Raw genomic sequence first — 27,185 nt, 5'->3', positions numbered from 1 at the left:
TGTTCATCAGTTTATAATGTTCTTTATTATCCATAAATGAGTGAGAACATGTGGTGTTTTTCTTTCATTGACTGGCTATTTCACTTAGTATAATACTATGTAGTTCCATCTAGGTTGCTGCAAATGGTAAGAATCCCTTCTTTTTATGGCAGCATAGTATTCCATTATGTAGATGTACCATAGTTTTCTGATCCAGTCATCTGCTGACAGGCACCTAGGCTGTTTCCAAATCTTAACTATTGTAAATTGTGCTGCTATGAACATAGGGGTGCATATATCCTTTATGATCGGTGTTTCTAATTTCTTAGTATATATTCCTAGGAGTGGGATTACTGGGTCAAATTGAAGTTCCATTTTCAGTTTTTTTGAGGAAACTCCACACTGTTCTCCACAGTGGTAGCACCAGTCTGCATTCCCACCTGCAGTGCACAAGGGTTCCTTTTAGTCCGCATCCTCGCCAACACTTGTCGTTTGTTGGTTTGTTGATGATAGCCATTCTGACAGGTGTGAGATAGTACTGCATTGTCCTTTTGATTTGCATCTCTCGGATAATTAGTAACTTTGAGCATGTTTTCATGTGCCTCTTGGCCTTCCTTCTGTCTTCTTTTGAAAAGATTCTATTTAGATCCATTGCCTATTTTTTAATTGGATCATTTATCTTCCTTTTATTAAGTTGTATAAGTTTCCTGTAGATGTTAGAGACAACATTTGCAAATATGTTCTCCCATACAGTGGGCTTTCTCGTTGTTTTGTTGATGGTTTCTTTTGCTGTAAAAGAACTTTTTATTTTGATGTATTCCCATTTGTTTATTTTCTCTTTAGCTTCCATTGCCCTAGGGGCAGTATCAGTGAAGAAGTTCTTTCAGAATATGTCTGAGATTTTGCTGCCTGTGAATGCCTCTAAGTATTTTTATGGTTTCCCATCTTATGTTTAAGTCCTGTATCCATTTTGAGTTTATTTTTGTGTAGGGTGTAAGTTGGTGATCTAGTTTCATTTTTTTGCATGTACATGTCCAATTTTACCAACCCCATTTATTGAAGAGACTGTCTTGACTCCATTGTACGTTCATGCCTCCTTTGTCAAATATTAATTGAGTATAGAGTTTTGGGTTGATATCCGGGTTCTCTATTCTATTCTTGTGCCAGTATCAGGCTATTTTGAGGACAGTGGCTTTGTAATACAGCTTGAAATCTGGCATTGAGATCCCTCCTTCTTTATTCTTCTTTCTCAGTATTGCTGTGGCTATTCGGGATCTTTTTTTTATTCCGGATGAATTTTTGGAGAGTTCTTTCTAGGTCTGTGAAATATGCCGTTGATATTTTAATGGGGAGTGCATTGAACCTATAAATTGCTTTGGGTAGTATGGACATTTTAATTATATTGATTCTACCAATCCATGAACATTGCATGTTCTTCCATCTGTTAACATCTTCCTCTATCTCTTTTTTCAGTGTCCTGTAGTTTTCCGAGTATAGGTCTTTTACCTGCTTAGTTAAGTTTATTCCTAGGTATCTTAATTTTTTTGGTGCGATGGTAAATGGGATTGTGTTTTTAGTCTTTGTTTCTGTAACTTCACTATTGGAGTATAGAAAGGCCGTAGATTTCTTGGCGTTAATTTTGTATCCTGCTACATTGCCAAATTCATTTATTAAGTCTATTAGTTTTTTGATGGAGTCTTTTGGGTTTTTTATGTACAATATCATGTCATCTGCAAATAAGGACAACTTTACTTCTTCTTTTCCAATTTGGATGCCTTTTATTTCTTCTTCTTGTCTAATTGCAATGGCTAATACTTCCGGTACTATGTCAAACAGGAGTGGTGAGAGTGGGCATCTCTGTCATGTTCCTGTTCTTAGGAGAAATTGTTTTATTTTTTGCCCATTGAGTATGATGTATGCTGTGAGTTTATCATATATAGCTTTTATTATGTTGAGGTATGATCCTTCTATTCCCACGTTGTTGAGAGTTTTTATCAGGAAAGGGTGTTGGATTTTATCAAATGCTTTTTCTGCATCAATTGATGTGACTATACAATTTTTTTATTATAAAATCCTGTTTTTATTGATTTTATTTATTTATTTATTTATTTATTTATTTATTTATTTATTTAAATTATTATCTGTGTACATATTTTACCATTGCTCCCCCATACAAACCTCCTCCTCAGAGTTTTGTGTCCATTGGTTGTACTTATATGCATGTATACAAGTCCTTCTGTTGATCTCTTATCTCCCCCAGATCTCCCTCCCCTCCCCGCTGTAATTTGACAGTCTGCTTGTTGCTTTACTGTATCTTTATCTATCTTTTGGTTCATCAGTTTATAATATTCTTTATTATCCATAAATGAGTGAGGTCATGTGGTGTTTCTCTTTCATTGACTGGCTTATTTCACTCAGCATGATGTTCTCCAATTCCATCCAGGTTGCTGCAATGATGAGATTGATTGATGTGACTATACGATTTTTATCTCTCAATTTGTTTGTGATGTATCATGTTTATTTATTTGTGGATATTGTACCATTCTTGCTTTCCTGGGATAAATCCTACTTGGTCATGGTGTATGATCTTACTGACTTACTACTGGAGCCGATTTGCTAGAAATTTGTTGAGGATTTTGGCATCTATGTTCATGAGGGATATTGGCCTGTAATTCTCTTTCATTGTGTTGTTTTTATCTGGTTTTGGTATTAGGATGATGCTGGTGTCATAGAAGGAGCTTGGAAATGTTCCTTCCTCTCAAATTTTTTTGAATAATCTGAGGAGTATAGGTTTTAGTTCTTCCTTGAATGTTTGGTAAAACTCTCCTGTGAAGTCATCTGGCCCCAGGATTTTGTTTGCCAGAAGCTTTTTGATGACTGCTTTAATTTCTTCCATAGTTATTGGCCTATTGAGCTGTTTAGATTCTTCCTGATTGAGGTTTGGAAGGTTATATTTTTCTAGGAATCTGTCCATTTCCTCCAGGTTATCCAGTTTGTTGGAATAGAGTTGTTTATAATATTTTGTAACAATCCTTTGTATTTCAGTGGGGTCTGTTGTTATTTCACCTCTTTCATTTCTGATTTTGTTTATTTGGGTCCTCTCTCTTTGCTTCTTAGTGAGCATGGCTTGAGGTTCATCAATCTTGTTTATCCATTCAAAGAACTAGCTCTTGGTTTTTTTTTTTTATCTTTTGTATCGTTTCTTTGGTCTCTATGTTGTTTATCTCCGCTCTGATTTTTATTATTTCCTTCCTTCTGCTTACGCTGGGCTTTTCTTGTTGCTCTTTTTCTAATTCCTTGAGTTGTAGGATTAGGTAATTTATTACCATTGTTTCTTGTTTTCTGCAGTAGGCTTGTAGAGCTATGAACTTCCCTCTCAAAACTGCCTTTGCTGTGCCCCATAGATTTTGTATTGTTGTGTTTTCATTGTCATTTATTGCCAGGATGTTTTTTATTTCTTCCTTGATCTCTCTGGTAACCCAGTCATCATTTAATAGCATGCTGTTTAGTCTCTATGTGTTTGATTTCTTTGGATTATTTTTTTGTAGTTGATTTCAAGTTTTATGTCAGTATGATCTGAGAAGATGCTTTATATGATTGCTATATTCTCAAATTTGAAGAGACTTTGCCTATGTCCCAACATGTGGTCTATCTTTGAAAATTACCCATGTGTACTTGAGATGAATGTATATTCTGTGGCTTTGGGGTGAAATGTTCTGAAGATGTCAATTAATTCCATCCGGTCTAGTGCGTCATTTAGGATTGATGTTTCTTTGCTGATTTTTTGTTTAGATGATTTGTCCAAAGGTGATAGTGGGGTATTAAAATCTCCTACTATGATTATATTGCTGTTAATCTCTCCCTTAATGTCCTCCAAGAGTTTTTTTTTTTAATGTATTTGTGTGCTCCTATATTGTATGCATATATGTTTACCAGCATTATTTCTTCTTGTTGGATTTCTCCCTTTAGTATTATGAAGTGGCCTTCCTTATCTCTTGTTATGTCCTTAACTTCTGAGATCTAATTTGTCAGATATAAATATTGCTACCCCATTTTTTTTTTTTTTCATTTCCATTCGCCTGGAAAACTTTTCCATCCCTTCACCCTCAGTCCATGTGCGTCTTTTTTTCTGAAATGGGTTTTTTGTAGACAGCAGATATATGGATCTTGTTTTCTTACCCAACCCGTTACCCTATGTCTTTTGATTGGGGCATTTAATCCATTTACATTTAAAGTTATTATTGATAGGTACTTATTTGTCACCATTTTTCTTCTATACCCCTGTGTTCTTTCTTTGCTTCGTATTTCTCTTTTATTTTTAAAGCAGACCCTTTAACATTTATTGCATTGTTGGTTTGGTGGTGATAAATTTTCTTAGTCTTTTTTTGTCTGTGAAGCTCCTGATTTCACCTTCAATTTTGATTGATAGCCTTGCTGTGTATAGTATTATTGGATTCAGACCCTTCCTTTGCATGACTTTGTATATTTCATTCCATTCCCTTCTGGCCTGATGAGTTTCTGTTGAGAAATCAGTTGCTAGTCTGATGGGGGTTCCTTTATATTTAACTTTCTGTCTCTCTCTGGCTGCTTTTAAGATCCTTACTTTGTCATTGGTGTTTGCCAATTTAATTATAATATGCCTTGGTGTCGGTCTTTTGGGGTTCATTTTTCTTGGGACTCTATGAGTTTCTTGAATTTGTGTGGGGTTTTTTTATTCTCTATATCAAGAAAGTTTTATGTCATTATTTCTTCAAACATTTTTTCTAATCCTTGTTCAGTTTTCTTTCCATCTGGAACCCCTATTATGCAAGTTTTGTTTTGTCCCAAAGTTCCCTTAGGCTCTTCTGCTTTTTAAAATTTTTTTTCTAGGTGCTGCTCTAATTGGGTATTTTTTTTTTTTTCCATCTTGTCTTCTAGCTCACTGATGCAGTCCTCTGCTTCTTCTAGTCTATTCTTGATGCTTTCTATTGAGTTCTTTATAGTAGAAAATTTTCATTTCTCATTGGTTCTTCTTCATTTCCTCTTGGTTCTTATTCATATTGTCAAATTTGTTTTCCATTCTTTTTAGCCATCTTATCATCATTTCTCTGAATTCTTGTTCTGATAGGTTGCTTACTTCTAATTCGTTTACTTCCTTTTCTGGTGATGCCTGCTTTTCTTTCATATGTGGACTGTTTCTTTGTCTCCCCATGGTCTCTCTTTTTCATGATGTCTGATTGTGTAGTTCTCTCTCTCCTGCATTGATTTAAAGGCACAAAATACAACACAACCAGGTGCAACATACAAGGCACTGAACAGAAATGTATTTGCGATATTAATAACCTTCAATAAAGGTGACCACTAGAGAAAGGCAAATTAGTGGATGGGAGAGAAAGAAGAAGAGTAAAAAGAGAAGAAAAAAAGGAGTGTTAAAATGAAATTGGGAAACAGGAGAAAGAATTAGAGAGACAATAACAAGACTAAGAGAGAAAAGGGGAACAAATTATATATATGGGGAGAAAATTCCAACAGAACAACCACTAATCCCAGCAAATACCAGCAACAGTACTTGAAGATTTATACAAACTACAACACCAACTAATATCAAGCGAGGTAAGGGAAAACAAAAGTAAAAAACAAACAAAAATAAAGCAAACACAAAATACCAAGCAAAAACAATAACAAAAGAATAAGCAAAACAAACTCACTACAAAGCATAAAAATTCAATATAATCAACATTAAAGCAAACAACAACAAAAGGACTGAGAGAACATTTTTTGATAGTTAAGACAGCTAAGAAAGTGGTGTGTATGCACTTGGAATAGAGGATTAAAAATTAGATATACAAGTAGGGTGAAATTTTAGCAGGGGGTAGACAGAAAGAATAGGGAAAAATCTAAAGGAGGAAATTGTTAAGATAAACAGAACACCAAAAGGGGAAAAGTTAGGAAGAGAGCGATGGTACAAAGATCATGTTGAGATAGGATTAAACGATGCTAAAGGAAAGATGAAAATAGAATGTAGAACACTAATCCCAATGTAAAATAAAAAGAGAAAATAAAATGGCACTTAAAAATAGGAAAAGGAAACAAAAAATGTAAAATACCATGTTTCCCCAAAAATAAGACATCCTCCAAAAATAAGACCTACTTACAGGTTTCCTTCTGAGTGAAATATAAGGCTTCCCCCCAAAATAAGGCTCCCCCCCCCCAGGCTAAACATGAGAGATTTGGTCAACTGATTCTGAAAGAAATGGAGTCACAAGAAATTCACCAGGAAATTTAGGAATTGGATTGTTATGATGATGTTCCAGAAGATGATGACATGATTGTCATTGAATAAATGAGTAAATTCTTGATACTGTAGGATTCACAGTTTGTCTGGTTTGTGTTGACAACTACCGTACTACCTTACCATATACAGGTAATAAATTTCCTTTATTTTCATTTAACAATAAATGTGTAACGTATTTTTCTTCATGGAAAAATAAGACATTCCATGAACATAAGACCTAGCGCATCTTTGGGAGCAAAAATTAATATAAGACACTGTCTTATTTTCGGGGAAACAGGGTAGCAGTAGTAAATAATTATTCCCTAATTCTGAGTGAATCTAAAAATGTAATAATTAAAAAGGTAAAATCAAGTGAGGAAAAAAGAAAAAAAATTGTTTCTTAAGTAAAAGATGCAAAAAATGAAAAAATAATTAGCATAAAAATGTGCAGTAGTAAAGGTCATTTACTTCCTCTATTATTCTGTTTGGTACGCCTATTTCACAGAACACGTCTGTCTATTCTGCCACTATTTTCTCCCTCAGAGATAACTCTTTTTAAACCATCCATATCTCAAGGGCCCAATAGCTACACATGACCAGTAGCTACCATATTGGACAGCATAGTAACAGACAATACTTTTAACGAGTTTTGCTATTAAAGGGGAGCAGAGGAATGAGGGGGTTGCAGCGGGAAGTGAGGTGAAGTGTTTGTTTTAGAATGGGAGCTATTACAGTATATTTATTTTATATGCTAATGGGAATAATTTTGTAGAGAAGAAGAAATGGTTGATGTAAGAGAAAGAGGAAAGTTGCTGTAGTGATACTGAGTAGGCAAGAGGGGACATGATCTGGATACAAATGGGAGGACTTGCCTTGGCTAGGAACCTGGGCAATTCATTCATTGTAACAGGGGTGAAGGCAGAGTATTTGGACCTTAATGCAAATAAGAGTTTAGATGAAATCATGAGAGCTTATGAAACATTTTTGTCTGATTCCTCTTTTCTTAGTGAAGTAGAAAGCCAAGTCACCATCTGAGATTGAAGTTAACATCAAAGTATTGAACATCTGAGAAGAGAGGAGAAAATATTAAATTGTGGCATGAGACAGGGAATGGACTGGGGAAGTATAGTATGATTGCCTGGCAACATGAAAGATGCACTTGAGGTTTATGATCATAAATTTGAAGTGAGAACAGTCATTTGTCATTTTTCTCCAGCCAAATTCAACTTTGTAGGTGCTAACGAGGAGGAGGAGAAGATTGGAACTTAACCAGATCTGGATTTTTTTTTAAGATGAGTATGATAATGAGAGGTGAAATGGAGTCAAAAGTGTATGCCAGAGATAATTACAATGATGGGCCATGGAATTTGAAGAGGAATAGAAACCCATGAGGGAAAGCAAAATGATGATAGATAGAACTAATGGATTGCATATTCTGGCGAGGCCAAAGAACTGTTGGGGTCAAGGTTAGAGGGGGTAAGCTGTACAGAGGGAAAGGTTGAAGATACTCACAATTATAAGGTCTCAGGAATAACTATGAGAATAAGTGGCTGAGATGTGATAGAGGACAGTATAGTAGGAGGAGAAGAGGCCAAGGAATTAAGAGGTCAGGAAACTGAAAGGTTCAACTAGGCATATATTGAAGTTATCAATAAATATGACAAGAATACTTTTGGAGAGAGTAGTAATAAGCCAGATATTAATATACTCAAGGAATATTAAGAGCTATGGTTCATACATTTTAGACAAGTGTAAAAAGGGTGTGGAGGTTGTGAGGTTTTAGGGAGAAAGGAATGCCAATGGTCAGGAAATAGCAATGCAAAGAAAGAACTTACCTACTGTTCCTACATGGGCCAAAGGACCAAAACCAGTGACTACTTTAGAGGGGTAGAGCTGAAGCAGGCTTCTTATTGGGAGGGGTAGGTGGGATAAGAGCAAAAGGATAAAGGGAACATTCAAAGAAGTTGCTGAAATATTGGGGATTTGGCTAAAGATTTCTCCGTGACTGCATATCCTGTTTCCTTTTCCTGAAATTCCCTTTCTTTACCTTGTGCAACTAGAAAAATTTTCTTCAATTTTTACCAGCCAGTTCCTGCATTACTACTTTCCTGAAATGGCTATAGCAAAGATTACCAGTGGCCAGTGTGTTACTAAACCCAGTGGAACTTATTTTTCTTTACTGTGCCTCTGTAGAGAAGTATTTTTCCAATTTAATTTTTTTTGTGATGGTGGGAATATTCTATCTCTGCACTGTCCAGTATGGTAACCACTAACCACATGTGGTTATTGAGCACTTGATATGTAGTGTGACTGAGGAATGAAATTACTAATTTTACTTCATTTAAATGTAAATTGCCACATGTAGCTAGTGATAAACTAATTTTGTCTTCAATCGTATCTTCTCATGGATCGTTTTTCTTTTGGCGACTATTGCTGTTTCCTTTTATCTGTCTTTGGTCCTTTACTTATATTCTGTGGACCTTTCCCAGTGATTTTATTCATATATTAAACTGTTCCAGACTATCTTCATCTTTTGAGTGCTAGACATGGACACCCACAGCCTATTGGAGATGTCTGCTTGGATATCCTGTCGACATTCAGCATCAGTATGCTCCAACCTGAACTCATCTCTCCCCTCAATCAACTCCTCCCAGTTATTAAAGTCATAGATCTGGGAGTCACCTAGATCTCTCTGTCATACAAATTGCCAAGTCATCTCTCTCTCTGAAGCAGAATCTGAACCAGTCTACAATCTTGTCCCTCTCCAGTCCATCATCCACACTGCTGCCACAGCAGCCTAGCTAGCTGAAATATAAATTGACCTTGTTCCCCTGTTTAAAAACCTTTTGATGGCTTCTCATTGTGTACAGAATAAAGGCCAAGTTCTGCAACATGGCAAACAAAGCTATTCATGACCTGACCTTGCTCTTCTATCTCTCCAGCTGCATCTCCTGACACATGTCTTCTCTCACTTTGTGCTCCAGGAAAACAAACCTGCTTGTGATGACATTCAAGCAGTATGCTGTTTCATGCCTCCACGCCTTTTTTCAGGCTGTACCCACTGTCCCAAATGTCCTTTCCTTTCTTCAAGCTCCTATCCCAAATCCTTCTTATTTTTCAAAACTCACCTCAACTATTTTTTTTTTATTTATAATATATTTTATTGATTTTTTTATAGAGAGGAAGGGAGAGGGAGAGAGAGTTAGAAAGATCGATGAGAGGGAAACATCGACCAGCTGCCTCCTGCACACCCCCCACTGGGGATGTGCCCACAACCAATGTACATGCCCTTGACCAGAATCAAACCTGGGACCTTTCAGTCCGCAGGCTGACGCTCTATCCACTGAGCCAAACCAGTTAGGGCCTCACCTCAACTATTATCTTCTCCAGATACCCTTCCTTGGTGTCCCCATTACTTACTGTGCTTGCCTGATTTCACATCTCATATTCATCTGTAAGCTGCAGGGTCATTCTCAATGGCAGGGGCTATCCTTGCCTCCTTATTGTCACCGTGTAGCATGGAGTCTAGTGCCCAGTGTGTACTCAGTCGATGTTGAATGAATGTGTAACATGTAGAAGTGAATTAGTTGAGGTAACAGGAAGAAGATTAGAGAACAGAATGCCACTGTGCCTAGTCTCAATTCCTTGATGTAAGTTCTTCCTGCATGGGATTATAGAATTAGAGAACAGGAGCCTGGAAAGCCTCTCTGGGGATAGGTCTTTGATGCTGGTGCTGCAATTGACTTCTTTTCCAGCACTCATAAAGCTTCTTTCTGGCAGAAATCAATTTCAGCAAAAGCTATTATCTAGGTTTCCCCCTACCTTTGGTGCTGAAATGCTTCAATCATCCCAGGATAGAAGATACTAGCAGAAAATGTCACATCATTTTTCTTAAAGTAGGAAAAAATTTTTTATGTGTTTAATTTTTCTAAAAGTGCTTAAGTTTCTATTTTCTTTTAGAAGAAAACTGTTTTTTCACTAAGATTTTCCCAAGGACCACATCCAGATATATAGAAAAAGAATTAAGTATGTTTGCATATAATTTGCATATATCTATATAGACTGGGTCATCTATTCCGAGTGTGTTTTCTTATTCTTTATTTTTCAAAGAAATGGAATATTTGATCATCTTTGCTATGAAAAGAACCAATAACAGTAAAAATGGTGTGGAGACCACAAAGTCTTCCTTTCTAGAGAACACCTTTACAAGATTCTCTGTCTTCTAGTCTTTTATGAGATTTTGGATACCTGTGGTGAGCATGGTAAAAATAACAGCTACCATCTGTATGCCAAGTTAGTTGCTGTATTTACTTTTTAATACCTTATTTTACTCAGCAGCCTAGAAACGTAGATGTTACCTCCAATCTACATATGGGCAAACAGGCTTAGAGGGGCAGCACAATTTGCCCAAGCTCACCCCTATAGGCCATGGCAGAGGCAAGATTTAAATCCAAAGCTGTCTGACACCAAGGCCTTTATTTTAAACCACTAAGCTAGCGGATGCCAGCCTTTCCGACCTCACGGCGACTGCTGCACTAAGCTGTATTTTCCATCATCAATGTACTGTTTGGTGGTGTGTCTTTCACACTTGTCATTATTAGCCAGCGTCTTAGTTTGTCAGGTTGTCAGTTGAATGGCAATGGACTGTTACACAACATTGAGGTACCAGAGTTTACTTAACTTATCTCTTCATTTGGTTTGTTTCCAGTTTCCCAATATTTTAGTGCAGATGTAAGCATCTTTGTGCAAATAAGGGCGGTTTCTTGGTTTTTTAGGTATTCGAAGGTAGCCCTAAAAGTAAGGTTGTTAAGTCAAAGGGTTATAGTTTAATGTTTCTCCAGAAAGCCTGTACCCTTCATTCACCCATGCAGTGATAATTTTCTGAGTGCATACTGTGTACCAGGTGCTGAAGGTAAAGAGGTAATTCATCAATGGCTCCTCCCTCAGGGAACTAAATCTGGTGTGGGATGGTTGATGCAACACAGAACGAATGAGACCAAAGTGAGGGGTTTGGCTAGAGGCAATGAAAGCATTGAGAAACATAACCCCTGGCAGTATTCCTTTTACCCCATATCACAGGGCAGGGCAGAGAGAGTGTGATGAGAGAGGGTGCTGCCCAGAGGTTGAGACTTTGTCCCAACTTTCCCTAGGTCTGTGGCTGAGCTGCCTCCTGAATGAAGATACTTTTCCCATCTGTCCCTTTCCTACAGCTGCCACCTAGCCTACAAGGTCTGTCCTTACTACCCAGCTATACTAGGGGGAGCCAAGCTGAGAGAGGAGGGTAGGGACACCTGAGGAAATGGCTTGGGGCTTGAGGAGTGGCATGAGTGGCAGCCTCTGCACCTGTCAGTCCTCCACATATCCTCTTCTTCCCTTTTACATCTATAGCAGCCAGGGTGACAATATAGTGCCCAATTCCCACTCATTTAGCAGATATGAAAGTGCACGAAGCATAAGTGCATAGCTCAATGTCTTTTCACAAACCAAGCACTATGCTAGATGCTAGGAACACAGAAATTATTCCCACAATGGTCCTCGACCCTAAGGCACTCTCGTCTAGACGGACAGACAAGGAAAGAAACCGCCCAACTTAGTGATGGTGGTCTGGACAAGTGGCAATGGGCATTGAGCAGTGAGTCCCCTGGAAGTGTCTGAGAGCCCAGTGCTCAGCTACTGTGACTTTGGCTGTGGTGCTGCACATCTCCCAGCCAAAATTTCTCCATCTGTATAATGGAGGGGTGAATTTGACACCCTCACAAGGACTTCAGACTCAGATGTTCTGTAAGCCTGCCTGTTGTCAGAGAGCAAGGCTGAGCTGCTCCCCGAGAAGACCCAACTTGGCTTTAGTCACCCCATCTCACTCATCTGCCCTCCAGCCCCATCCCACCCATTGGTGTTCCTTGATATTCTGCTTCCTGCTTTCTTCCTCCCTTAGTCTACATGCACTCCTGTGACTTCAGTTACCATTATGTACTGATGATACCTATATCTGGATGTTCAGCCCCATCCTCTTCACTGAGTTTGTCATTCACATACTGACATACCTCACTTTATTGAGCTTCACAGATATTGTGTTTTCAACATCAAGGCAAGGCCCTCCACCAGCAAAAAGATTACAGCTCACTGAAGGCTCAGATAATGGTTAGCATTTTTTATAAATTAAGGTATGTACACTCTTTTTAAAATACATTTTTATTGATTTTAGAGAGGAAGGGAGAGGAAAAGAGAGATAGAAACATCAATGAAGAAAGAGAATCATCAATAAGCTGCCTCCTGCACACCCCCCACTGGGGATCTAGCCTGCAACCCACTATGTGCCCTTGACCAGAATAGAACTTGGGACTCTTCAGTCCACAGGCCAACATTCTATCCACTGAGCCAAACCAGCTAGGGCTGTACATTGTTTTTTAAAGATATAATGCTATTGCATACTTTATAGACTACAATATAATGACAACATAACTTTTATATGTACTGAAACAACAACAACAAAAAATATGTGGTTCACTTTTTTGCAGTGGCCTGAAACCAAACCTGCAATATCTCTGAGATATGTCTGTAATAAAAATAATCAGCATTTTTCAAATTCCAGATTTGACACTGCAATCATTACTTAAATTATATCATCTATCCAAAAACCTTGTGAAGTAGGCAGTGGTACCCGATTTTACAGATGAGTGATATTGAAGCTTGCTCAAGACCTGGAGTTAAGTGACAAGAGCCAGGATATGAAAACCTGTGTCTGGCAGGATCCGGTGCCCACGGTCACCCATCACACTGTATTTCCTACAGTGCATCTAGGTATTGAAGAAATATTTCCATTGTGATATTCCACAGACACCTCAATTTCAACATGTCCAAATTTGGCCTCATCGTTTCCCTACCTTCTCTCCAACCTGCTTTTCGTTTCTTTTCAATCTCTTAAATGGCACTGTCAACACAATGAGGCCCAAACTAGAAGCCTTCCAGGCTTCCTCGATCCTTCTTCACCCTTCCTCCCAACATCCAGTCTTCCACCACTTCCTAATGATTTTCCTCTACTTTTCTCCAGCCCCACTGCTATTATATTTGAAGGCCATCCATCCTTTTCCCTCTTTGGGTTCCTGCAGCAGTCTCCCAGCCTCTGCTCCCTCTGCTCCAGGTCACCCCCCACATACTAGTAGACCAAGGTGATCTTTTTCAAGTATATGTCTGATCTCATCACTTTCCAGCTTCAAACCTTCCACTGTTTTCTATGGCTCTGCAGCAGATCTCTAAGCTGGCCACCTGTGGGCTGAAATCCATCTAAGAAGACATGTTTTGTTTGGTCCATTGAGCTTGCTTAAAACAGTTTTAATTTGCCAACATTTAGAAACCAGGAAATTCCACATGAAAGTTCATATTTCTGGCTTCTCTTGCAAAAGTGGAAAACACACACACACACACACACACACACACAAAACCTGGCAATTTTGGGCCTGCATCTTTGCAGGGCAATGATTGGAAAGGAACTGAGTGGTGGTTGCCCTCTTTAGAAAGGGCATGGGATTTCCAGTTGGCCAGTCTCCAGCATCCCTAATGTCTCTTTGTCCCTGGCCACTCCCCTACACAGTTACCTGTCAGAGACTTGAGGCTTTTGGGCTTATGACCCTGCAGCATAGGATGGAGCCCAAAGCCCTCAGCCTGGCTCCTAAAGTTTTACGTAGTCCGGCTTGGAGCAGACCAGCTCTGCCAACCTCAAGTCTTACTTCAGCTCACTACCCCCAGCACACTCTCCTCTGTGGTCCCAGCTCTTACCCAATGATCTCTGAATTGTGTGGCTCCCCACTCACATCTGCCTTAGCGTAGGCTGCTGTTCTGGCATACCTAGGCCCCTGCTTAAGTCCCATTTGCCCTTCAGGACTCTGTGCCCAGTGAACCAAGAAGTAGTTCTTGTTTTTACACCTTTCCCCCAAAGCTGAGTTCTGTTCTTCCATAATACTATGTAGTGCAGACTTGGTCACTGTACCCATCATATTGGTTTATAATTGTTGACTGCCTTGTCTTCCTCCACTGCCAGACTGTGAGTCTGAGATTGCAGGGAGCCTTCCTTTTTTTATCTTCCTATCCCCAAAGCTTGGCACAAGGCTTAGAATATAATAGCTGCTAATAACTGATGAACGAATGGAGAATCAGTGAGAGACTTACTTGGGAAAATACTACTCCAGGATGTAATGTTGCCACCTCGTTGCTTGTGGTAGAGGATTCCAGGTTCCTTTCATTCTGGACCACTTCCTTCCAAGTCTCCATTCAGAGTGACATTCACAACATTCTATAAACCATACACCAGCCCTGCAAGCTATGGAATACATCTAAGCCTACTGAGATGGTATTTTTTAGTGACATAGAGGGAAAAGATACCATTCTTTGTATACCAGGAGATGTAGTTATCTAGCAGATGGGATATGGCACAACCATTGGATGTGGCACATTCTTTAGTTATTTGAATAATAATGATGTGATAATTATAGCATCTAACACATTTGTACATTTACATTGTAACAGATCTTGTTCTCATAGCTCTCAATATATTATGTCTTTTACTCCTCACAACTTTAAGAAGTAGGTAAGACTATTATTCCCGTTTTAGAGAAAACTCAACTGAGATTTGGGGAGTTTAAGCAACTTTTTCAGAGTCACACAACCAGTAAGTGGTAAAATCCAGATTTAAAACCAAATCTGTCTGACATCAAAGTTTATATTCTCAACCACCATGCCATACCCAATAAATGACATTTCTCTTCTGAAATTATGAGGGTGTGATTAAAATAAATGTGAAAATAAAGGATATATATATGCCAATTAGTAATTTAAAAAAAAAAGAAAGGAAAGGAAAGGAACCTCTAAGGCATAGAGGAAAGAACCAAGGGGACACCCCCTCAGGTTATCAGTAGCTGCATTTGCTGGGGATGTTTTTCTCCTTTTCCTCCAAATGTTTCTTCTATTAATATTTTCTAAATTTCCTTTAATGAGCTTGTATTACTTTTAAAAATTAAATGTAATGATGTCTTATTTAATTCAATATATTTAAAATATCATTTCAACATGTATTCAATATAAAAATTAAGATGTTTTACATTTTTTCATATGCAAAATCTGTGTATTTTGCACTTATAGCATATTTCAGTTCTAGTCACATTTTTTATTTTATTACTTTTACAATAAATAAAACCCCTCTCTTTGTAATGGCCCAGCATTACATGGCAGAACAGAGGTTGGGGGGGAGCTGATTAGAGTACCCAGATAGCAGGGCTGTCTCTTAGGTAGCTGTCACCAGAGTGAAAGGAGGTAATCAGGCAGCAGCTGTGGCCTCAGCACCTACACCTGGTGGGGCAAAGGAGAAGTGGGTCACCAACCCGACTATCTTACAATCTCCCCTTTTCTTCTAGGTGCTTATACCCCAGAGCCCCTCAGCAGTTTCCGGTGGGCCCTTCTCTCAACTGGCCTCATGTTCTTTTATCACTTCAGCATCTTACAGATCCTGGGCCTGGTAAGTTTGGTTCTATCCCCTTCTATCCCCTCTGTTTGGATTTCTCCATAAATCTTGATAATCCTGGTTGGCGCTGGTGTATCATTTTGTTTTAAAAATATAAGATGCCAAAGGCCAAGATGTCAGATTGTTGTGTCTGGGTTGCTGATTTATGATCTATATCCTTGGCTTCTCTAAAGAGTTTTCTGAATCCTTTAGTATTGGCTGTTTCTCTCATCCATCCAGAGGCAAGGATGCTGCCTTTTCTCCTGGCCACTTGGGTTGTAAACAGTGAGCTTCAATTGGAAAGTAGTTTACTGTGGACCCATAGGGAGGTAGGACCCTTACCCTTACTCGGGGCCTGGGTAGGCTTTTGAGCCTATTCCCAGACCTTGAAATATGTGGTCAGTGAAAGTGCTGTGTTGGGGGACCCCTGTGGCATTCTGGGGTATTCTAATCTGTCTGGAGTGTGCATGATAGCTAGTCTCAGTAGTTGAGTTATCCAGAGCCCAAGATTACTGACTGCATGATTGTCTATTGGTGGCAAAGTGAATATAAAGAGCTCAGGGCTGGGGCTGGGGGTCAGGAGACCCAAGTTCAAGTCCTAGCTCTGCCACTGCTCTGGGTAAGTCACTTCATTCTCAAGGGCGGAGAACTCTCCACCCCTCTGTGACATGGTACCAAACCCCAACCTCCCCAACAGGTGGTGAGGACTTCTCTTTAATGTGAATGGGCTTGAAGAGCTTTGGAAGGAAGGTGCTGTGGCATCCTTGGGGCATGAGTGGCATGTATGGTTTTGTGTGTGAGCGGCAGTAATGTAGCATTTGCCTTGTGGAGCCTTCCAGGACCTGGCAGGTTTAGGGCATGTACCGATGTCACCAGTGCCTTTGTAGAAGCAGTTACCTTCTCTTCCCCACCCTGGCATATTATTCTGCTCTGGTTTACTTTGGAGTATGGTTTGCACTTCTTGCTGAAGGTGTGAATGCTTCATGTACAATAGGAATGAAGCAGTACGATCTTCACACCCTTTTTCATACTACTCTCTACTGAGTCTCCTTGATTCCAGATAAGTCAGTGTCCTCATGTCACCATACTCAGTCCCACTTCCTGGCCTGGCTTAGGCCATACTTCCTCCAAGGAAGGCTCTGCTTACTCCATTCCTTGCCATGACACCCATCCATCCTTCATGAGTCCATTCAGGTGCCACTTCCTTCATAAAATCATCCCTGAAGACTTGGCCCTCATTCTGTACACTCTGTAGATCTCCTAGTGGGGAAAACCTGGTGAGCTCTATCTGGTCTGAGGTCAAATATGGTAAACTGATCACCCCAACTTGATTGGTTGCCAGTTATGTGGAGGCAGGGACCATGCCATTGACTGTACTTTTCTCCCATAACACCTCTCCAGGAACTAGGCACATAGTAGATGCTTAGGAATAGCAATGGGCCCTACACTCAACCTAAAAGGCAAAATGGAGCAAAACCGAACAGCTCTCCAGTGGACAGCCTTTCCCATCACCTTCTGTGGGCTCTAGCCTTGACCCATTCCTAAAACCTAGGGAAGAAAAATCCCAATTTGAACAGGTGGGGATTTGTCAATCCCTACTTGTCTAGTCTCCCTTTAGGTAGAGATGGCTGAACTGGCAGAAGCCAGAGAAAGCCTAAGGATGGTAAACGCTCACTCTACCTCCCTTGTCCCTGCAGGTCACCGAAGTGAATTTGAACAACATGCTGTGTCCGGCCATCTCAGACCCATTCTACGGCCCCTGGTATCGCATCTGGGCCTCGGGACACCAGACTCTCATGACCATGACCCACGGGAAGCTGGTCATCCTGTTCTCATACATGGTTGGGCCCTTGTGTAAATATCTGCTGGATTTGCTCCGGCTTCCAGCCAAAAAAATAGACTGAAGGTGCTTTTTGTCTCCCTGAGGAAACAAGTCCTGACTTGACTTGGAAAACACCCAGTTCTTAATGAAATCATGGGAGAGGGCAGTAAGATATTTGGTATATTTCCTTTTTCCTCCTCTCTGTCCCTTCCTTCCACCACTCTTCCTTCCCCAGCTCTTCTCCCAGGATGTCACCTAGAACCTGAGGTGTAGTGCTGATGGCTGGATTTGTCCTCCTCCCCTTTGCTCTTTTTCCCTGCTCCCAGTGGCCTTACACGGAGAGACAGTAGTCAGTAGCTTTCATGCTGCTTGTTGGTGCTTTAACAACAGCTGGTTGAGGATAAAGGGAACAACAAGCAGTAGTTTTTTTGAAATAACAATGATGAGATTGGTTGCATTTCATTTCTCCACTGCCAGGGACCTACAGATTTATGCTGGGGTCCCCTTTTGTCTCCAGCATAGTCCCCACCATAGGGGACTGAGGCCTTGTTTCTATACCAGCGACAAGCCAAGAGCCAAGGGACTTCCCAGCTCATGGCCAAAATAGAACTGGCCAGATTCTTCCCATTGGTGTCCCATGACTCAAAGCAAGCAGCCAACCAGCCACATTCTCCAGGGGGCTGCCTGCAGTGGGAGGTGGAGCACTACCCAGTCCAAAGGCTTGATTCCATTGAGGAGGATAGAGAGCTGTCGCAGTGGCAAATCCAAAGTGAACAAGGTTAAAATGCCCACAACTAATGCTAAGCAGGACCCTAGGTACATTCTGCCAGTGGAGCTGAGAACTGATCCATATTCCAGTCAGAAATGAGCATAGAAATTAATCAACAGAAGTGGTAACTTGAGAAAATAGTGATTTGAATCATATGCTCCAGTTTAGTTTAATGTTGATAATAGATTCCTCTTTAATATTGAGTGCCCCTTAAATATTCTCTTTCTCTTTCTCTCTTTTTAAAGGCAGCTTCAGGGAAGGATGAGCTAGTTGTTTTTTTGTGGGATTTTTTTTTTTTTGCATGTTGCCTTTTGTTTATTTGCTTGCTCATTTGTTTTGCCGTGTTTGAGTTTGGAGAATTCTTGCATTAGGGCCTGTCTCTATAGGGGCTCTTATCAATATATTTTGTGGTCTTACAGGATATGTCAGCATCCAGGTTTGGGGAAGATACAAATCCTGCTGGTATTGTTTCCCTAGGTCCAGATGTTGTCACTGTAGCCAGACTCAGTGCTGAATTGTTTAGCTAGGGAATCAGCCACATGCTCCCCACCCCAAAGCCCATGTATAGATTGAAAGGGAGGTATCAAGGAATCAAGTCCCCATGGGTGGAGATTCATGTATTCCAAAGGGAAAACCTTTTGTTGAAAGACTTGAGCATGGATCTCAAAAAGGGAAGGCAGTAGCTTGGCTTTTGCTGATTTCTTGTTAGCTCATACTAAGAACAGATTTGCTTTAGAACAGAAAAGAACCCTGGCTAGTGTGACTGTTGGTTGAGCTTTGTCCCATGCACCAAGAGGTCATCGGTTTTATTCCCAGTCAGGGCACTTGCCCAGTTTGCAGGCTCAATTCCCAGTAGGGGGGGTGCAGGACACAGCTGATCAATGTTTCTTTCCCACCCTTCCTCTCTCTCTAAAACAATAAATTTAAAAAACATTAAAAAAAAAAAAGAACAGAAAAGATGGTTCAATGACTTCCTCTGGTGAGCCTCCCCTCCCATCTGCCCCTCTAGACAACCCATTTGCTTTGAGCCTGTTCCAGTAATTCAGGTGTTACTGTATTAGATGTAGATTGAGCTTTGGTGACTCAGTGATCATGATTTTAGCAAATTGACCTACAGAAAGCAGTAGAATGAAGGAGAGTCTCTGAGTAAGGTGAGGCCCAGAGAAGCAACCATGGAACCAACCTTTTGCAGAGCCCTCCTGGCACTGAGGTGATCAATTTCCAGGGGTTGGGGAAACAGGAGGCAGAAAACTAGGTACTCTTAGTTCCCATGAGCTCCTCATGACATGTATCCTTCATTTTGTGCTATCTTTTCAGGCTTGGACAAGTTTTTCTTAGTGTCTCTTACTCTAGGGTTGCCTTTCAGAAGAGGCACCTTTTGATTGGCTTGATTTTTCTTGCCCACCATCAAACTGCTGTGTGTAGAATGGGATGATGAGGAAATGTGCAAGGCCTCAGTGCCTCTCAGCCTCTTCGCAAAAGGAAAAGTTGAAGGGAGTGCATGGGTGGAGCCCTTGAGGGCCTGTCCTGTCCCCTACCAGTACATGGAATCTTCGTAGGCAGATGATGTACCTCAGCTGGCCACATTGGCATAAGTGACTCTGAATGAGCTCTCTTTCTCTCTGTCTGTGTGGTATGGCACAGGTTGCCAGTCAGCCTGAGCTTTCTCTGCATTGGCATGCTTCTAAAAGCTTGCCTTTGCTCTGACTACAGCTCACTGTTTTGATCTGGCTGGCATTTTCTGCTGCTTGGAAGGAAAGAAGAGAGTGAAAGCCATGTGCCTGCTCTGGCCAGGCCAGAGACAGATACACCTGTCAGGGGAAGGAGGAAGTGAAGAGGAGATGCAAGGTTTCTGGGGGCCAAGTTGGCTCAAAAACATGTAGGTAGAAGGAACAGAGAGTGAGCCTAGTCCAGAGGTTCCACGGGGAGTCAGGAATGGTGTTTGAGATATTAGGGAGCAGTATACATCTGAATTGGTCTGTACCTCACTCTTAAAGGTACCTGGCCAGAACCACAGCAGCCTGCCTGGAGGGTGGCGCCCTTACCAGTGGGCCCAGACTGCCTAGCTCCTCCCCAGAGCTTTCCTTTCAATGCCAAGAAGGTTCCCCAACCACCCTAGCCAAGTTTCCATTTGTCATTAGCCAGCATGTGGGAGCTTGGTGTGTGTCTGAGAGTATTTGTAGAAGTGGACAGTTGCTTTTAAAACAGCCCTAAGAAGAGAAGTGAGTGTTCCCTCAAGCCCCTGGGTAGCCTTGGCCAAGAATCTAGGCCAATAAAAAGAGTCCGGTTAGCTGCCCAATTTATGGCATCAGCTCATAATAGCAGAAATATGGACCTTCTGCTTGCGGTCTCAGTATTTGGTTTTGTACACCAAAGATGATCTGGCCCATCTTCTTCCCAGTGATGCATACCTCTGTGTGCTTGTGAGAAAAGCACAGACTCAGTCTTCCCAAGTCAATATTCTCTTTTTCCTTGAACTTCCCAGAATTCACAGAAGCTGCTTGCAGGGTGGTTGGGATACGCCTGGTGGTCGGCACACTTTACTGTCTAGTACCACAAGTCTAGGTCAACGGTCTTGCCACAGCCTAAGCCAGAGCTTTGCTATTTGTGCTTATTGATAATTCAATGTTTTGGGGAGTGGGCACAGCTCCTCACAAAAAACAAGTTGTCACTGGTGTTGGGCCTGGTGTTGGGCCTGAGTGGTGCCCTAGAAGTAAGCTGGGTGGCTCAGTGGGTGAGCTAAGGCCCTTCCTCCCGCTCCCTTGGCCAGAATGACTTCCCTGGATTTGTAGATGTTGATCCAGATTATTCTGTCCTCATTGGAAGACTGAAGAGGAGGTATTGGAGGAGAAAAGAAGGGTAGATGAAGGGTAAGATGCAAATTCAGTGCTGGTTTTGGTAAATCTGGAGCAGGCATAAGAGAGGGGATCCCGCAGGCCCTCTCATGCTTCTCGTCAAGGCTCCAGCCTGAGAAGGGGCCTTCCTGCTGCATTCCCTGCCTGCCCTCTGGATGGTGGTAGGGTCCTGACAGGCAGTGAGCCTTCCTCTTCTGTATATAGATTGAACCAGTTTGTGCTCAGGAAAACCTAGTCATTTGTTATTGATCTTATCTGTGACATTTTGTATAGTGGATTGCTACTGAGTGGCACGAAACAAAACAAAAGTCATTTTAAGCAAAGCTCTTGTTTTGGAAACTTGCTTTCTTTTGGTGTCAGTTTTGTATTATATTTTAAAGAATTCTTCATTTATATTGGTGTTATTGTGGTATAGAGAATAGGATAATCTGATCTGTAATTATTTCTGCCAGAAAATTGGCAAATGACTCTTTCCCTCTTACTGCCCCCCTTCTCCCATCCTTCCTCATTCCCAAGGCAGATTGCTATGCACCGGGCAGACCATCCCTGTCATCACTCCTTCCCTTCTAAGACTCCCTTTAGGACCAGTCTTTCTAATCCCATTAAACACAACAGGGTGAATATTTTTGCCAAGCTGGTTCTTGGGTGCTCTGTACCCCCACCAGTTTGCTCACCTCTTGGGGCATTTTATAACATGTTTTCCCTGTTTTCTATAGCCTTTTGATTGTACTGAAATGGTTTCTGCAATCACCTTTGGAAATAAATGGTCATTAATTTGTGTACTTGGCATCCTGCATTTTAGTCTTAGGTGTTTTTATTGAAGACCCTTGGATGGAAAGGAACCCTCACCATGGGACTTGCTGTTATAATGTTTTCTTCATTTATTGTTATTAAAAGATTTATGAGAACCCAGGAGTCTTGGCCTTGCTTCCCAGAACCCTCTCAGAAGGCCCTCTGCTTTGAAAAGCAGACAAAAGGCTGTTAGTCACACACACCATGGAGGAGACCACCAAAGGGCAGTAGTGCTCTCTGCACAACTTTGCCCCTGGGATCTGTGTGGCTTTGAATTCCCACGTGCTGCCTGCTCCCACCAGGCCTGCCAGGGACCCAGGGAGTCCTTTGCTCTTAGCAGAGCTCGTCTGCTGGGGACATCTGCTGGGTTCATTGCACCCATGGTGTATTGGGCCAGGTTGGATGACTGAATTAGAGAAGGTGACTTTGAAGCCAACATGCTGAGGCTCACTCATCCCAAGTTCCCTGAGGACTGGCTCTGAGCTAGCACTCAACACAGGCCTGTGCTCAGCATAGGTCAGAACGGCCTATGGGGAGAAGTGAATGAGATAATCCTATACTTTGGGAACAGTCAGACCTGCCTGTCCAAGGCTACCCACTGATCAGCCCATGGTGAGTCTGATTAGTCCAGCTTGCCTTTACATCAGACAGAGACCCTCCTTGGTATTTTACTGGTGTTGCTTCTTCTAGAAGGGACACAGTTGGCAAAAGTGGGACCCAGTGCTGGTGGATGTCCTCACTGGCCAGTACTTGGGCACCCAGACCATCCATGAGGCAGGGCCACAAAACCACCAGGAGGGGCAAGTCATTTGTTCTCTTACACCCCAGGTTCTCCCTCTGCAAAGCAGTAACTATTATAGGCCACAGGAATCATATGTCAGACTTGGGGGGTCAGACCAAACCTGGGCTCAGCAACCTCAGTACTTGGATTCTGGCTAGGAAAGAATTCAGAGCAAGGCTCAAACTGTAAGAGAAGATATATTGGATAAATTACGGAGGTAGAAAAAGTAATCCTAAAAGAAATGGGTTTAGCAAACAAGTTATTGAGGTAAAAGAAGAGCCCTTGGAGCTTGGGAGTAAGGAAGCTAATGGTAAGGTGCCTGGGTGAGGAGGGAAAAGGAGAGGGAAGGTAAAGATATAGGCGTGCTCCCTAGGGGGAGAGAGCACTGGGTCCTCCATCCTAAGAACTGTAAGGGTGCAGATTTTAGGGGAGGTCCCAAAGAAAGATCATTTAAATTTTATATATATATGTGTGTGTGTGTGTGTGTGTGTGTGTGTGTGTGTGTGTGTGTGTGTAAGTGTAATATGCTAATTGGTCTTAACGGTGTCATGTCACAGTCATGATCACTAAGAAGGAGGCTGCCTGCACATGCACTTCGGGGTGTTGCTCCTGGAGACAGGTGGAAGTAGGGAGGCACCCGGAGGAGATCCATGCCTGGGAGGGCAGGGGTGAGAGCCCATAGTGCCCCCCTCACCAGTCCTTTGCCACCCACTGCTCACACTCAGAGCACACTGCTGCTCACCTGCCTGGGGAAGGAGCCCAGCGCAGCAGGCGGAAGGTTTCCACACTCTCCTCCAGGGCCATTACGGGGCAGAGTAGCTCCAGAGTCTGGGAGGCACCTGGAGAAGGAGGGACCAGCCCAAGGCCAGCTCGAGGTGACTCGAGGGACTGAGGGCAGGGATTGAAGCTGCCAGAGAAGGCCAGAGGGGTAGGGGTGGGGGTGGCTGGGCCAGGTGTGCTAGAGCTCTGTGTGGAGAGGTTCTGATGTCAAGGCAGAGTGAAGGGTGGGTGGGCGGGCCATGCAATTTCACCCCTGGGCTTCTAGTGTGTGTGTGTGTGTGTGTGTGTGTGTGTGTGTGTGTGTGTGAGAGAGAGAGAGAGAGAGAGAGAGAGAGAGAGAGAGAGAGAGAGAGTTTCAGAGAGAGAGAGAGAGGGAGAGAGAGAGAGAGAGTTTCAGAGAGAAAGGGAGAGGGAGAGAGAGAGAGATCAATGATGAGAGAGAATCATTGATTGGCTGACTCTTGCATGTTCCTCACTGGGGATCAAGCCCACAACCCAGACTTGTGCCCTGTCCAGGAATTGAACTCCACCCTCCTGGTTCATATATAGGTTGATGCTTAGTCACTGAGCCACGCCAACTGAGTCAGGGAAAGATCTTAATAGAATATTCAGAAGTTTTCCAGGTGTGCCCTTCCAGGAGGGTTGCCTTCTCCACTGCTCCAGGTCAAGGGGTCATTATTCAAAGCTGCTGGGCCTGGAGCTGAAATAAAACTGAAGCATAGATGTTCTCTCTAAGGAGGAAAGGTCAGGGGGCCCAAACATCCTGACCACTGATATACTAGGAAAGGAAAAGTCACCCTGGGGGTGAGGTCCCACCCTACAATTGATTGTCAATTGCTCGGCACATGGTGACTTTCTGTACTTGGCCCATTGTCCTTGCTCTGCTCATGTCTTAACTGCTTACAGCATAACTATGACCATGAGCCAGGTAAGATGTTAAATTTCTCCACACATAGTGCCTCCTGTGATTCCCACAAAAGCACATTGAGTTAGTCAGTAATGCAGCCCCCACCTGACAGACAGAGCTAATAAATGAGAAGCTGGGTTGTGAAGCATGTTTAGTAGACTCTAAAGCCCTTGTGCTTTATACTCACCCCCAGACTCAATGGTCTGTTTGGAAGGCTGGGGTTACTGGCCAGACCTTGCACACAGGCCCCAGCCCCGAAACAGATAGGAGGAAATGTGGGTGGAGAGAGAAGGCAAGAGAGGGGAAAGTAAGACCATGATACAGAGGAGTCAAGCCTATGGTTATTTCTGCTGCAAGCAGGCCCGACCCTGGCAAGCCTCAGAGCAGAGCTGAAAGGCCTAGAAGTTGGGAGGTGGGGGAGACACAAAGGATCTGGCTAGAGATGGCCCAGGAAGAAGGAAGGAAAGAGGCTGTTGGATGGAGGGGACAAAAGTTGGGCCCATGACCTTTCTGTATCTCACTTTTCAGGAAGAGCTAGATACCAATGGCCTGGGCCAAGCCCTCCCTTTTCCCTGGGCTAGTGCTTCTGCCTTTGTCCCAATTCAAATATTTTCCCCTTCTGCAGGCAATGGTCTCTCAAATGCAAATCTGACTCTCTCATTTCCCTGGGCTTTGTAAACACCTATGCTTCCTCTCCTCATCCCCAGCCACCCCCACCCCACCCCCATTACTCAGGGAGAGACCCTCTGCTCCAGGCACACCTACTCCATTTATTCTTGCCTTGGCATTTCCAGCTTCTTTGCCTTTCTCTTTGTGGTGTTTTATAAGCTCCCTACTCTCCCTTCTCATCCAAAGGCCTCAGCTCAAGGGTCAGCTCCTGTGAACAATCTTCTCTGAGACCCAGTTCACATTAAATTCCTTTCCATTTGGCTGCACAGCACCTACTGCTTATTCCCGGGCTGCAATTTTCCCCCTGTTGTGTAATTCCTTAAGGCTCTCTCTCACACTGTGGCCCAAGTTGGGATCTTATTTATTCTCCAGCCCCTGGCACAGATCTTCTCCACAGAATGTAATCTTTGAGCAATGATCTTACCCTGGAGTGCTGCAAAATCTTGTGAGGCACCATTGTTACCTGAAGGCAAGGTGAATTCTTGGCTATAAAACCATAGCCCATCTTCTGAGTTTTGCCCAGGCTGTATGTCTTTGTTTGTCCAGGCACCTCAAGATCTAGCCTCTGAGCCTCCTTGCTGAGGGGCCCATCCTACTTATCTGCAGGGCTCTGTGAGGTTGGGATCCTGGATGAGGTGGCGGTGTTGGGGTGGAAGAGAACTGAGACAGTATCTGTTCTCCCTGACTCTTCCCCAAACCTATGGGTAGAAGATGAGGAAGGAACCATCCATCTGTTTTTCTATGTCCTTGGCTCATCCCTACCAGTCACCCTTCATTTTCTGGGGCACACAGAGTTGGTGTTTGCATGGCAAAAGCCCCACTAGCCTATGGAATGCTGCACCTATACCTTAGATGGGTAGGGAGCAGGTTGAGATGATTACTATCTGATCCTCCAGTGAATTTTCCCCTTATTCCTGGTTTGCCAAAGCCAGTGGAGGAACAGAGATACACGGATGTCAAATTGACAAATGCAATACCTTTTTCAAAGGATATGTGGTTTGCTAACCTTGGCAACAAGCAAGGCTGGCCTAATCCAAAGTCAAGGACTCTCTGTTACTGCCTGTACCCTCCTATCTTCCAGTCAGCCTTTACCCAGCATCTATTGTAGATTGCACATCTTGGATGTCTGAGCTTGGTAAAAGGGTTTAAGTATGTCCCAGGGAGGCAATAAGGAAGGCTGCTCCTGTTGATAGTGAATGACCCAAAGGGCTTTGTCCTTCATAGCTGACTTCCTAACTTCTGTGCAGCTTCTCTTACATTTTACATCTCAGCCAGCTGGTAGCCTCAGCATCTCACAATGAGGCCGGTCTTAGCAAGGAGGGTGTTGCTTCCTTGATGTATCTCTGATAGGTGACAGTACCCATATAGGTGTTCTTCTTTCCAAGGACCCATCTACAGCTGTACTCTGCTCCAATGACCAATTCTCCCTGGTCTCTTCTGCCTCTCCTCTCTACCCAAGGAGCCTGCGGAGTTACTGCCTGCTTTTGCTGTCACTTCCGCTGTGCTTTCCTCTTCCCTAGTTCCCAGGAACCCCAATCCTTTGGCGATTATATTTTTAGAAAGACCCTGGGCTCTCCAGGAAATAGCCTCAGATTTCTGGAATGTTGGAGCTGACAAGGTAACACTCATACAGAGGCTCATAAATTTTCTGGCATATTAGAATCACTTGAGGAGCTTTAAAGACAGTTTCAATACCCAGGCTTCACCCTAGCCAGTAATTCAAAGAAAACTTTTTTTGTTTTATTTTTAAGTTTCCAGGCTGTGAGTCACCTCTTTGAACTGACCATCTCCACCACTGTGTGTGCGTGGTTTTTTAATGAAAAATGTAAGACATAGTAACAAAAGGTATAAAAATAATATCTTAGTCCAGCTTAAGAAAAATAATATTATGAATACTGTGGAAGCCCCCTTACTCCACAGGTTTGTAAATTGTTCCTCAGAGTTTCAGGGAACCTGGGGAGTGCCTTAGAGGCCAGTTGGGTTGAGGGATGGGTGAAGGCAGTATGGCTGGGGTTCTTCTAGCCTTTTCCCTTGCTTCACCCAGAACAAAACAAATTTTATTGTTTTGTACATGGAGGACCTATA

General features: G+C 42.4%; 1 protein-coding gene across 9 annotated transcripts in view; it reads left to right on the top strand.

Annotated features, from left to right (window-relative positions):
• The window catches only part of TMEM164 (transmembrane protein 164), a 240,633-nt gene extending 218,685 nt beyond the window's left edge, over positions 1-21,948 (top strand). For all 9 annotated transcript variants that reach the window (XM_084870516.1, XM_084870512.1, XM_084870509.1 and 6 more), the window contains 2 exons: positions 15,640-15,740; positions 17,423-21,948. In XM_084870516.1, coding sequence (XP_084726642.1) covers positions 15,640-15,740; positions 17,423-17,629 — 308 coding nt within the window. In that variant the 3' untranslated portion in view covers positions 17,630-21,948. The remainder of the gene's footprint in view (positions 1-15,639; positions 15,741-17,422) is intronic.
• Positions 21,949-27,185: the final 5,237 nt, after the last annotated feature.

The sequence above is a fragment of the Pipistrellus hanaki genome (genome assembly GCF_964339955.1).
Source record: "Pipistrellus hanaki genome assembly, chromosome: X".
Lineage (NCBI taxonomy): Eukaryota > Metazoa > Chordata > Mammalia > Chiroptera > Vespertilionidae > Pipistrellus > Pipistrellus hanaki.
This window is presented reverse-complemented; position numbering and strand designations above follow the sequence as displayed.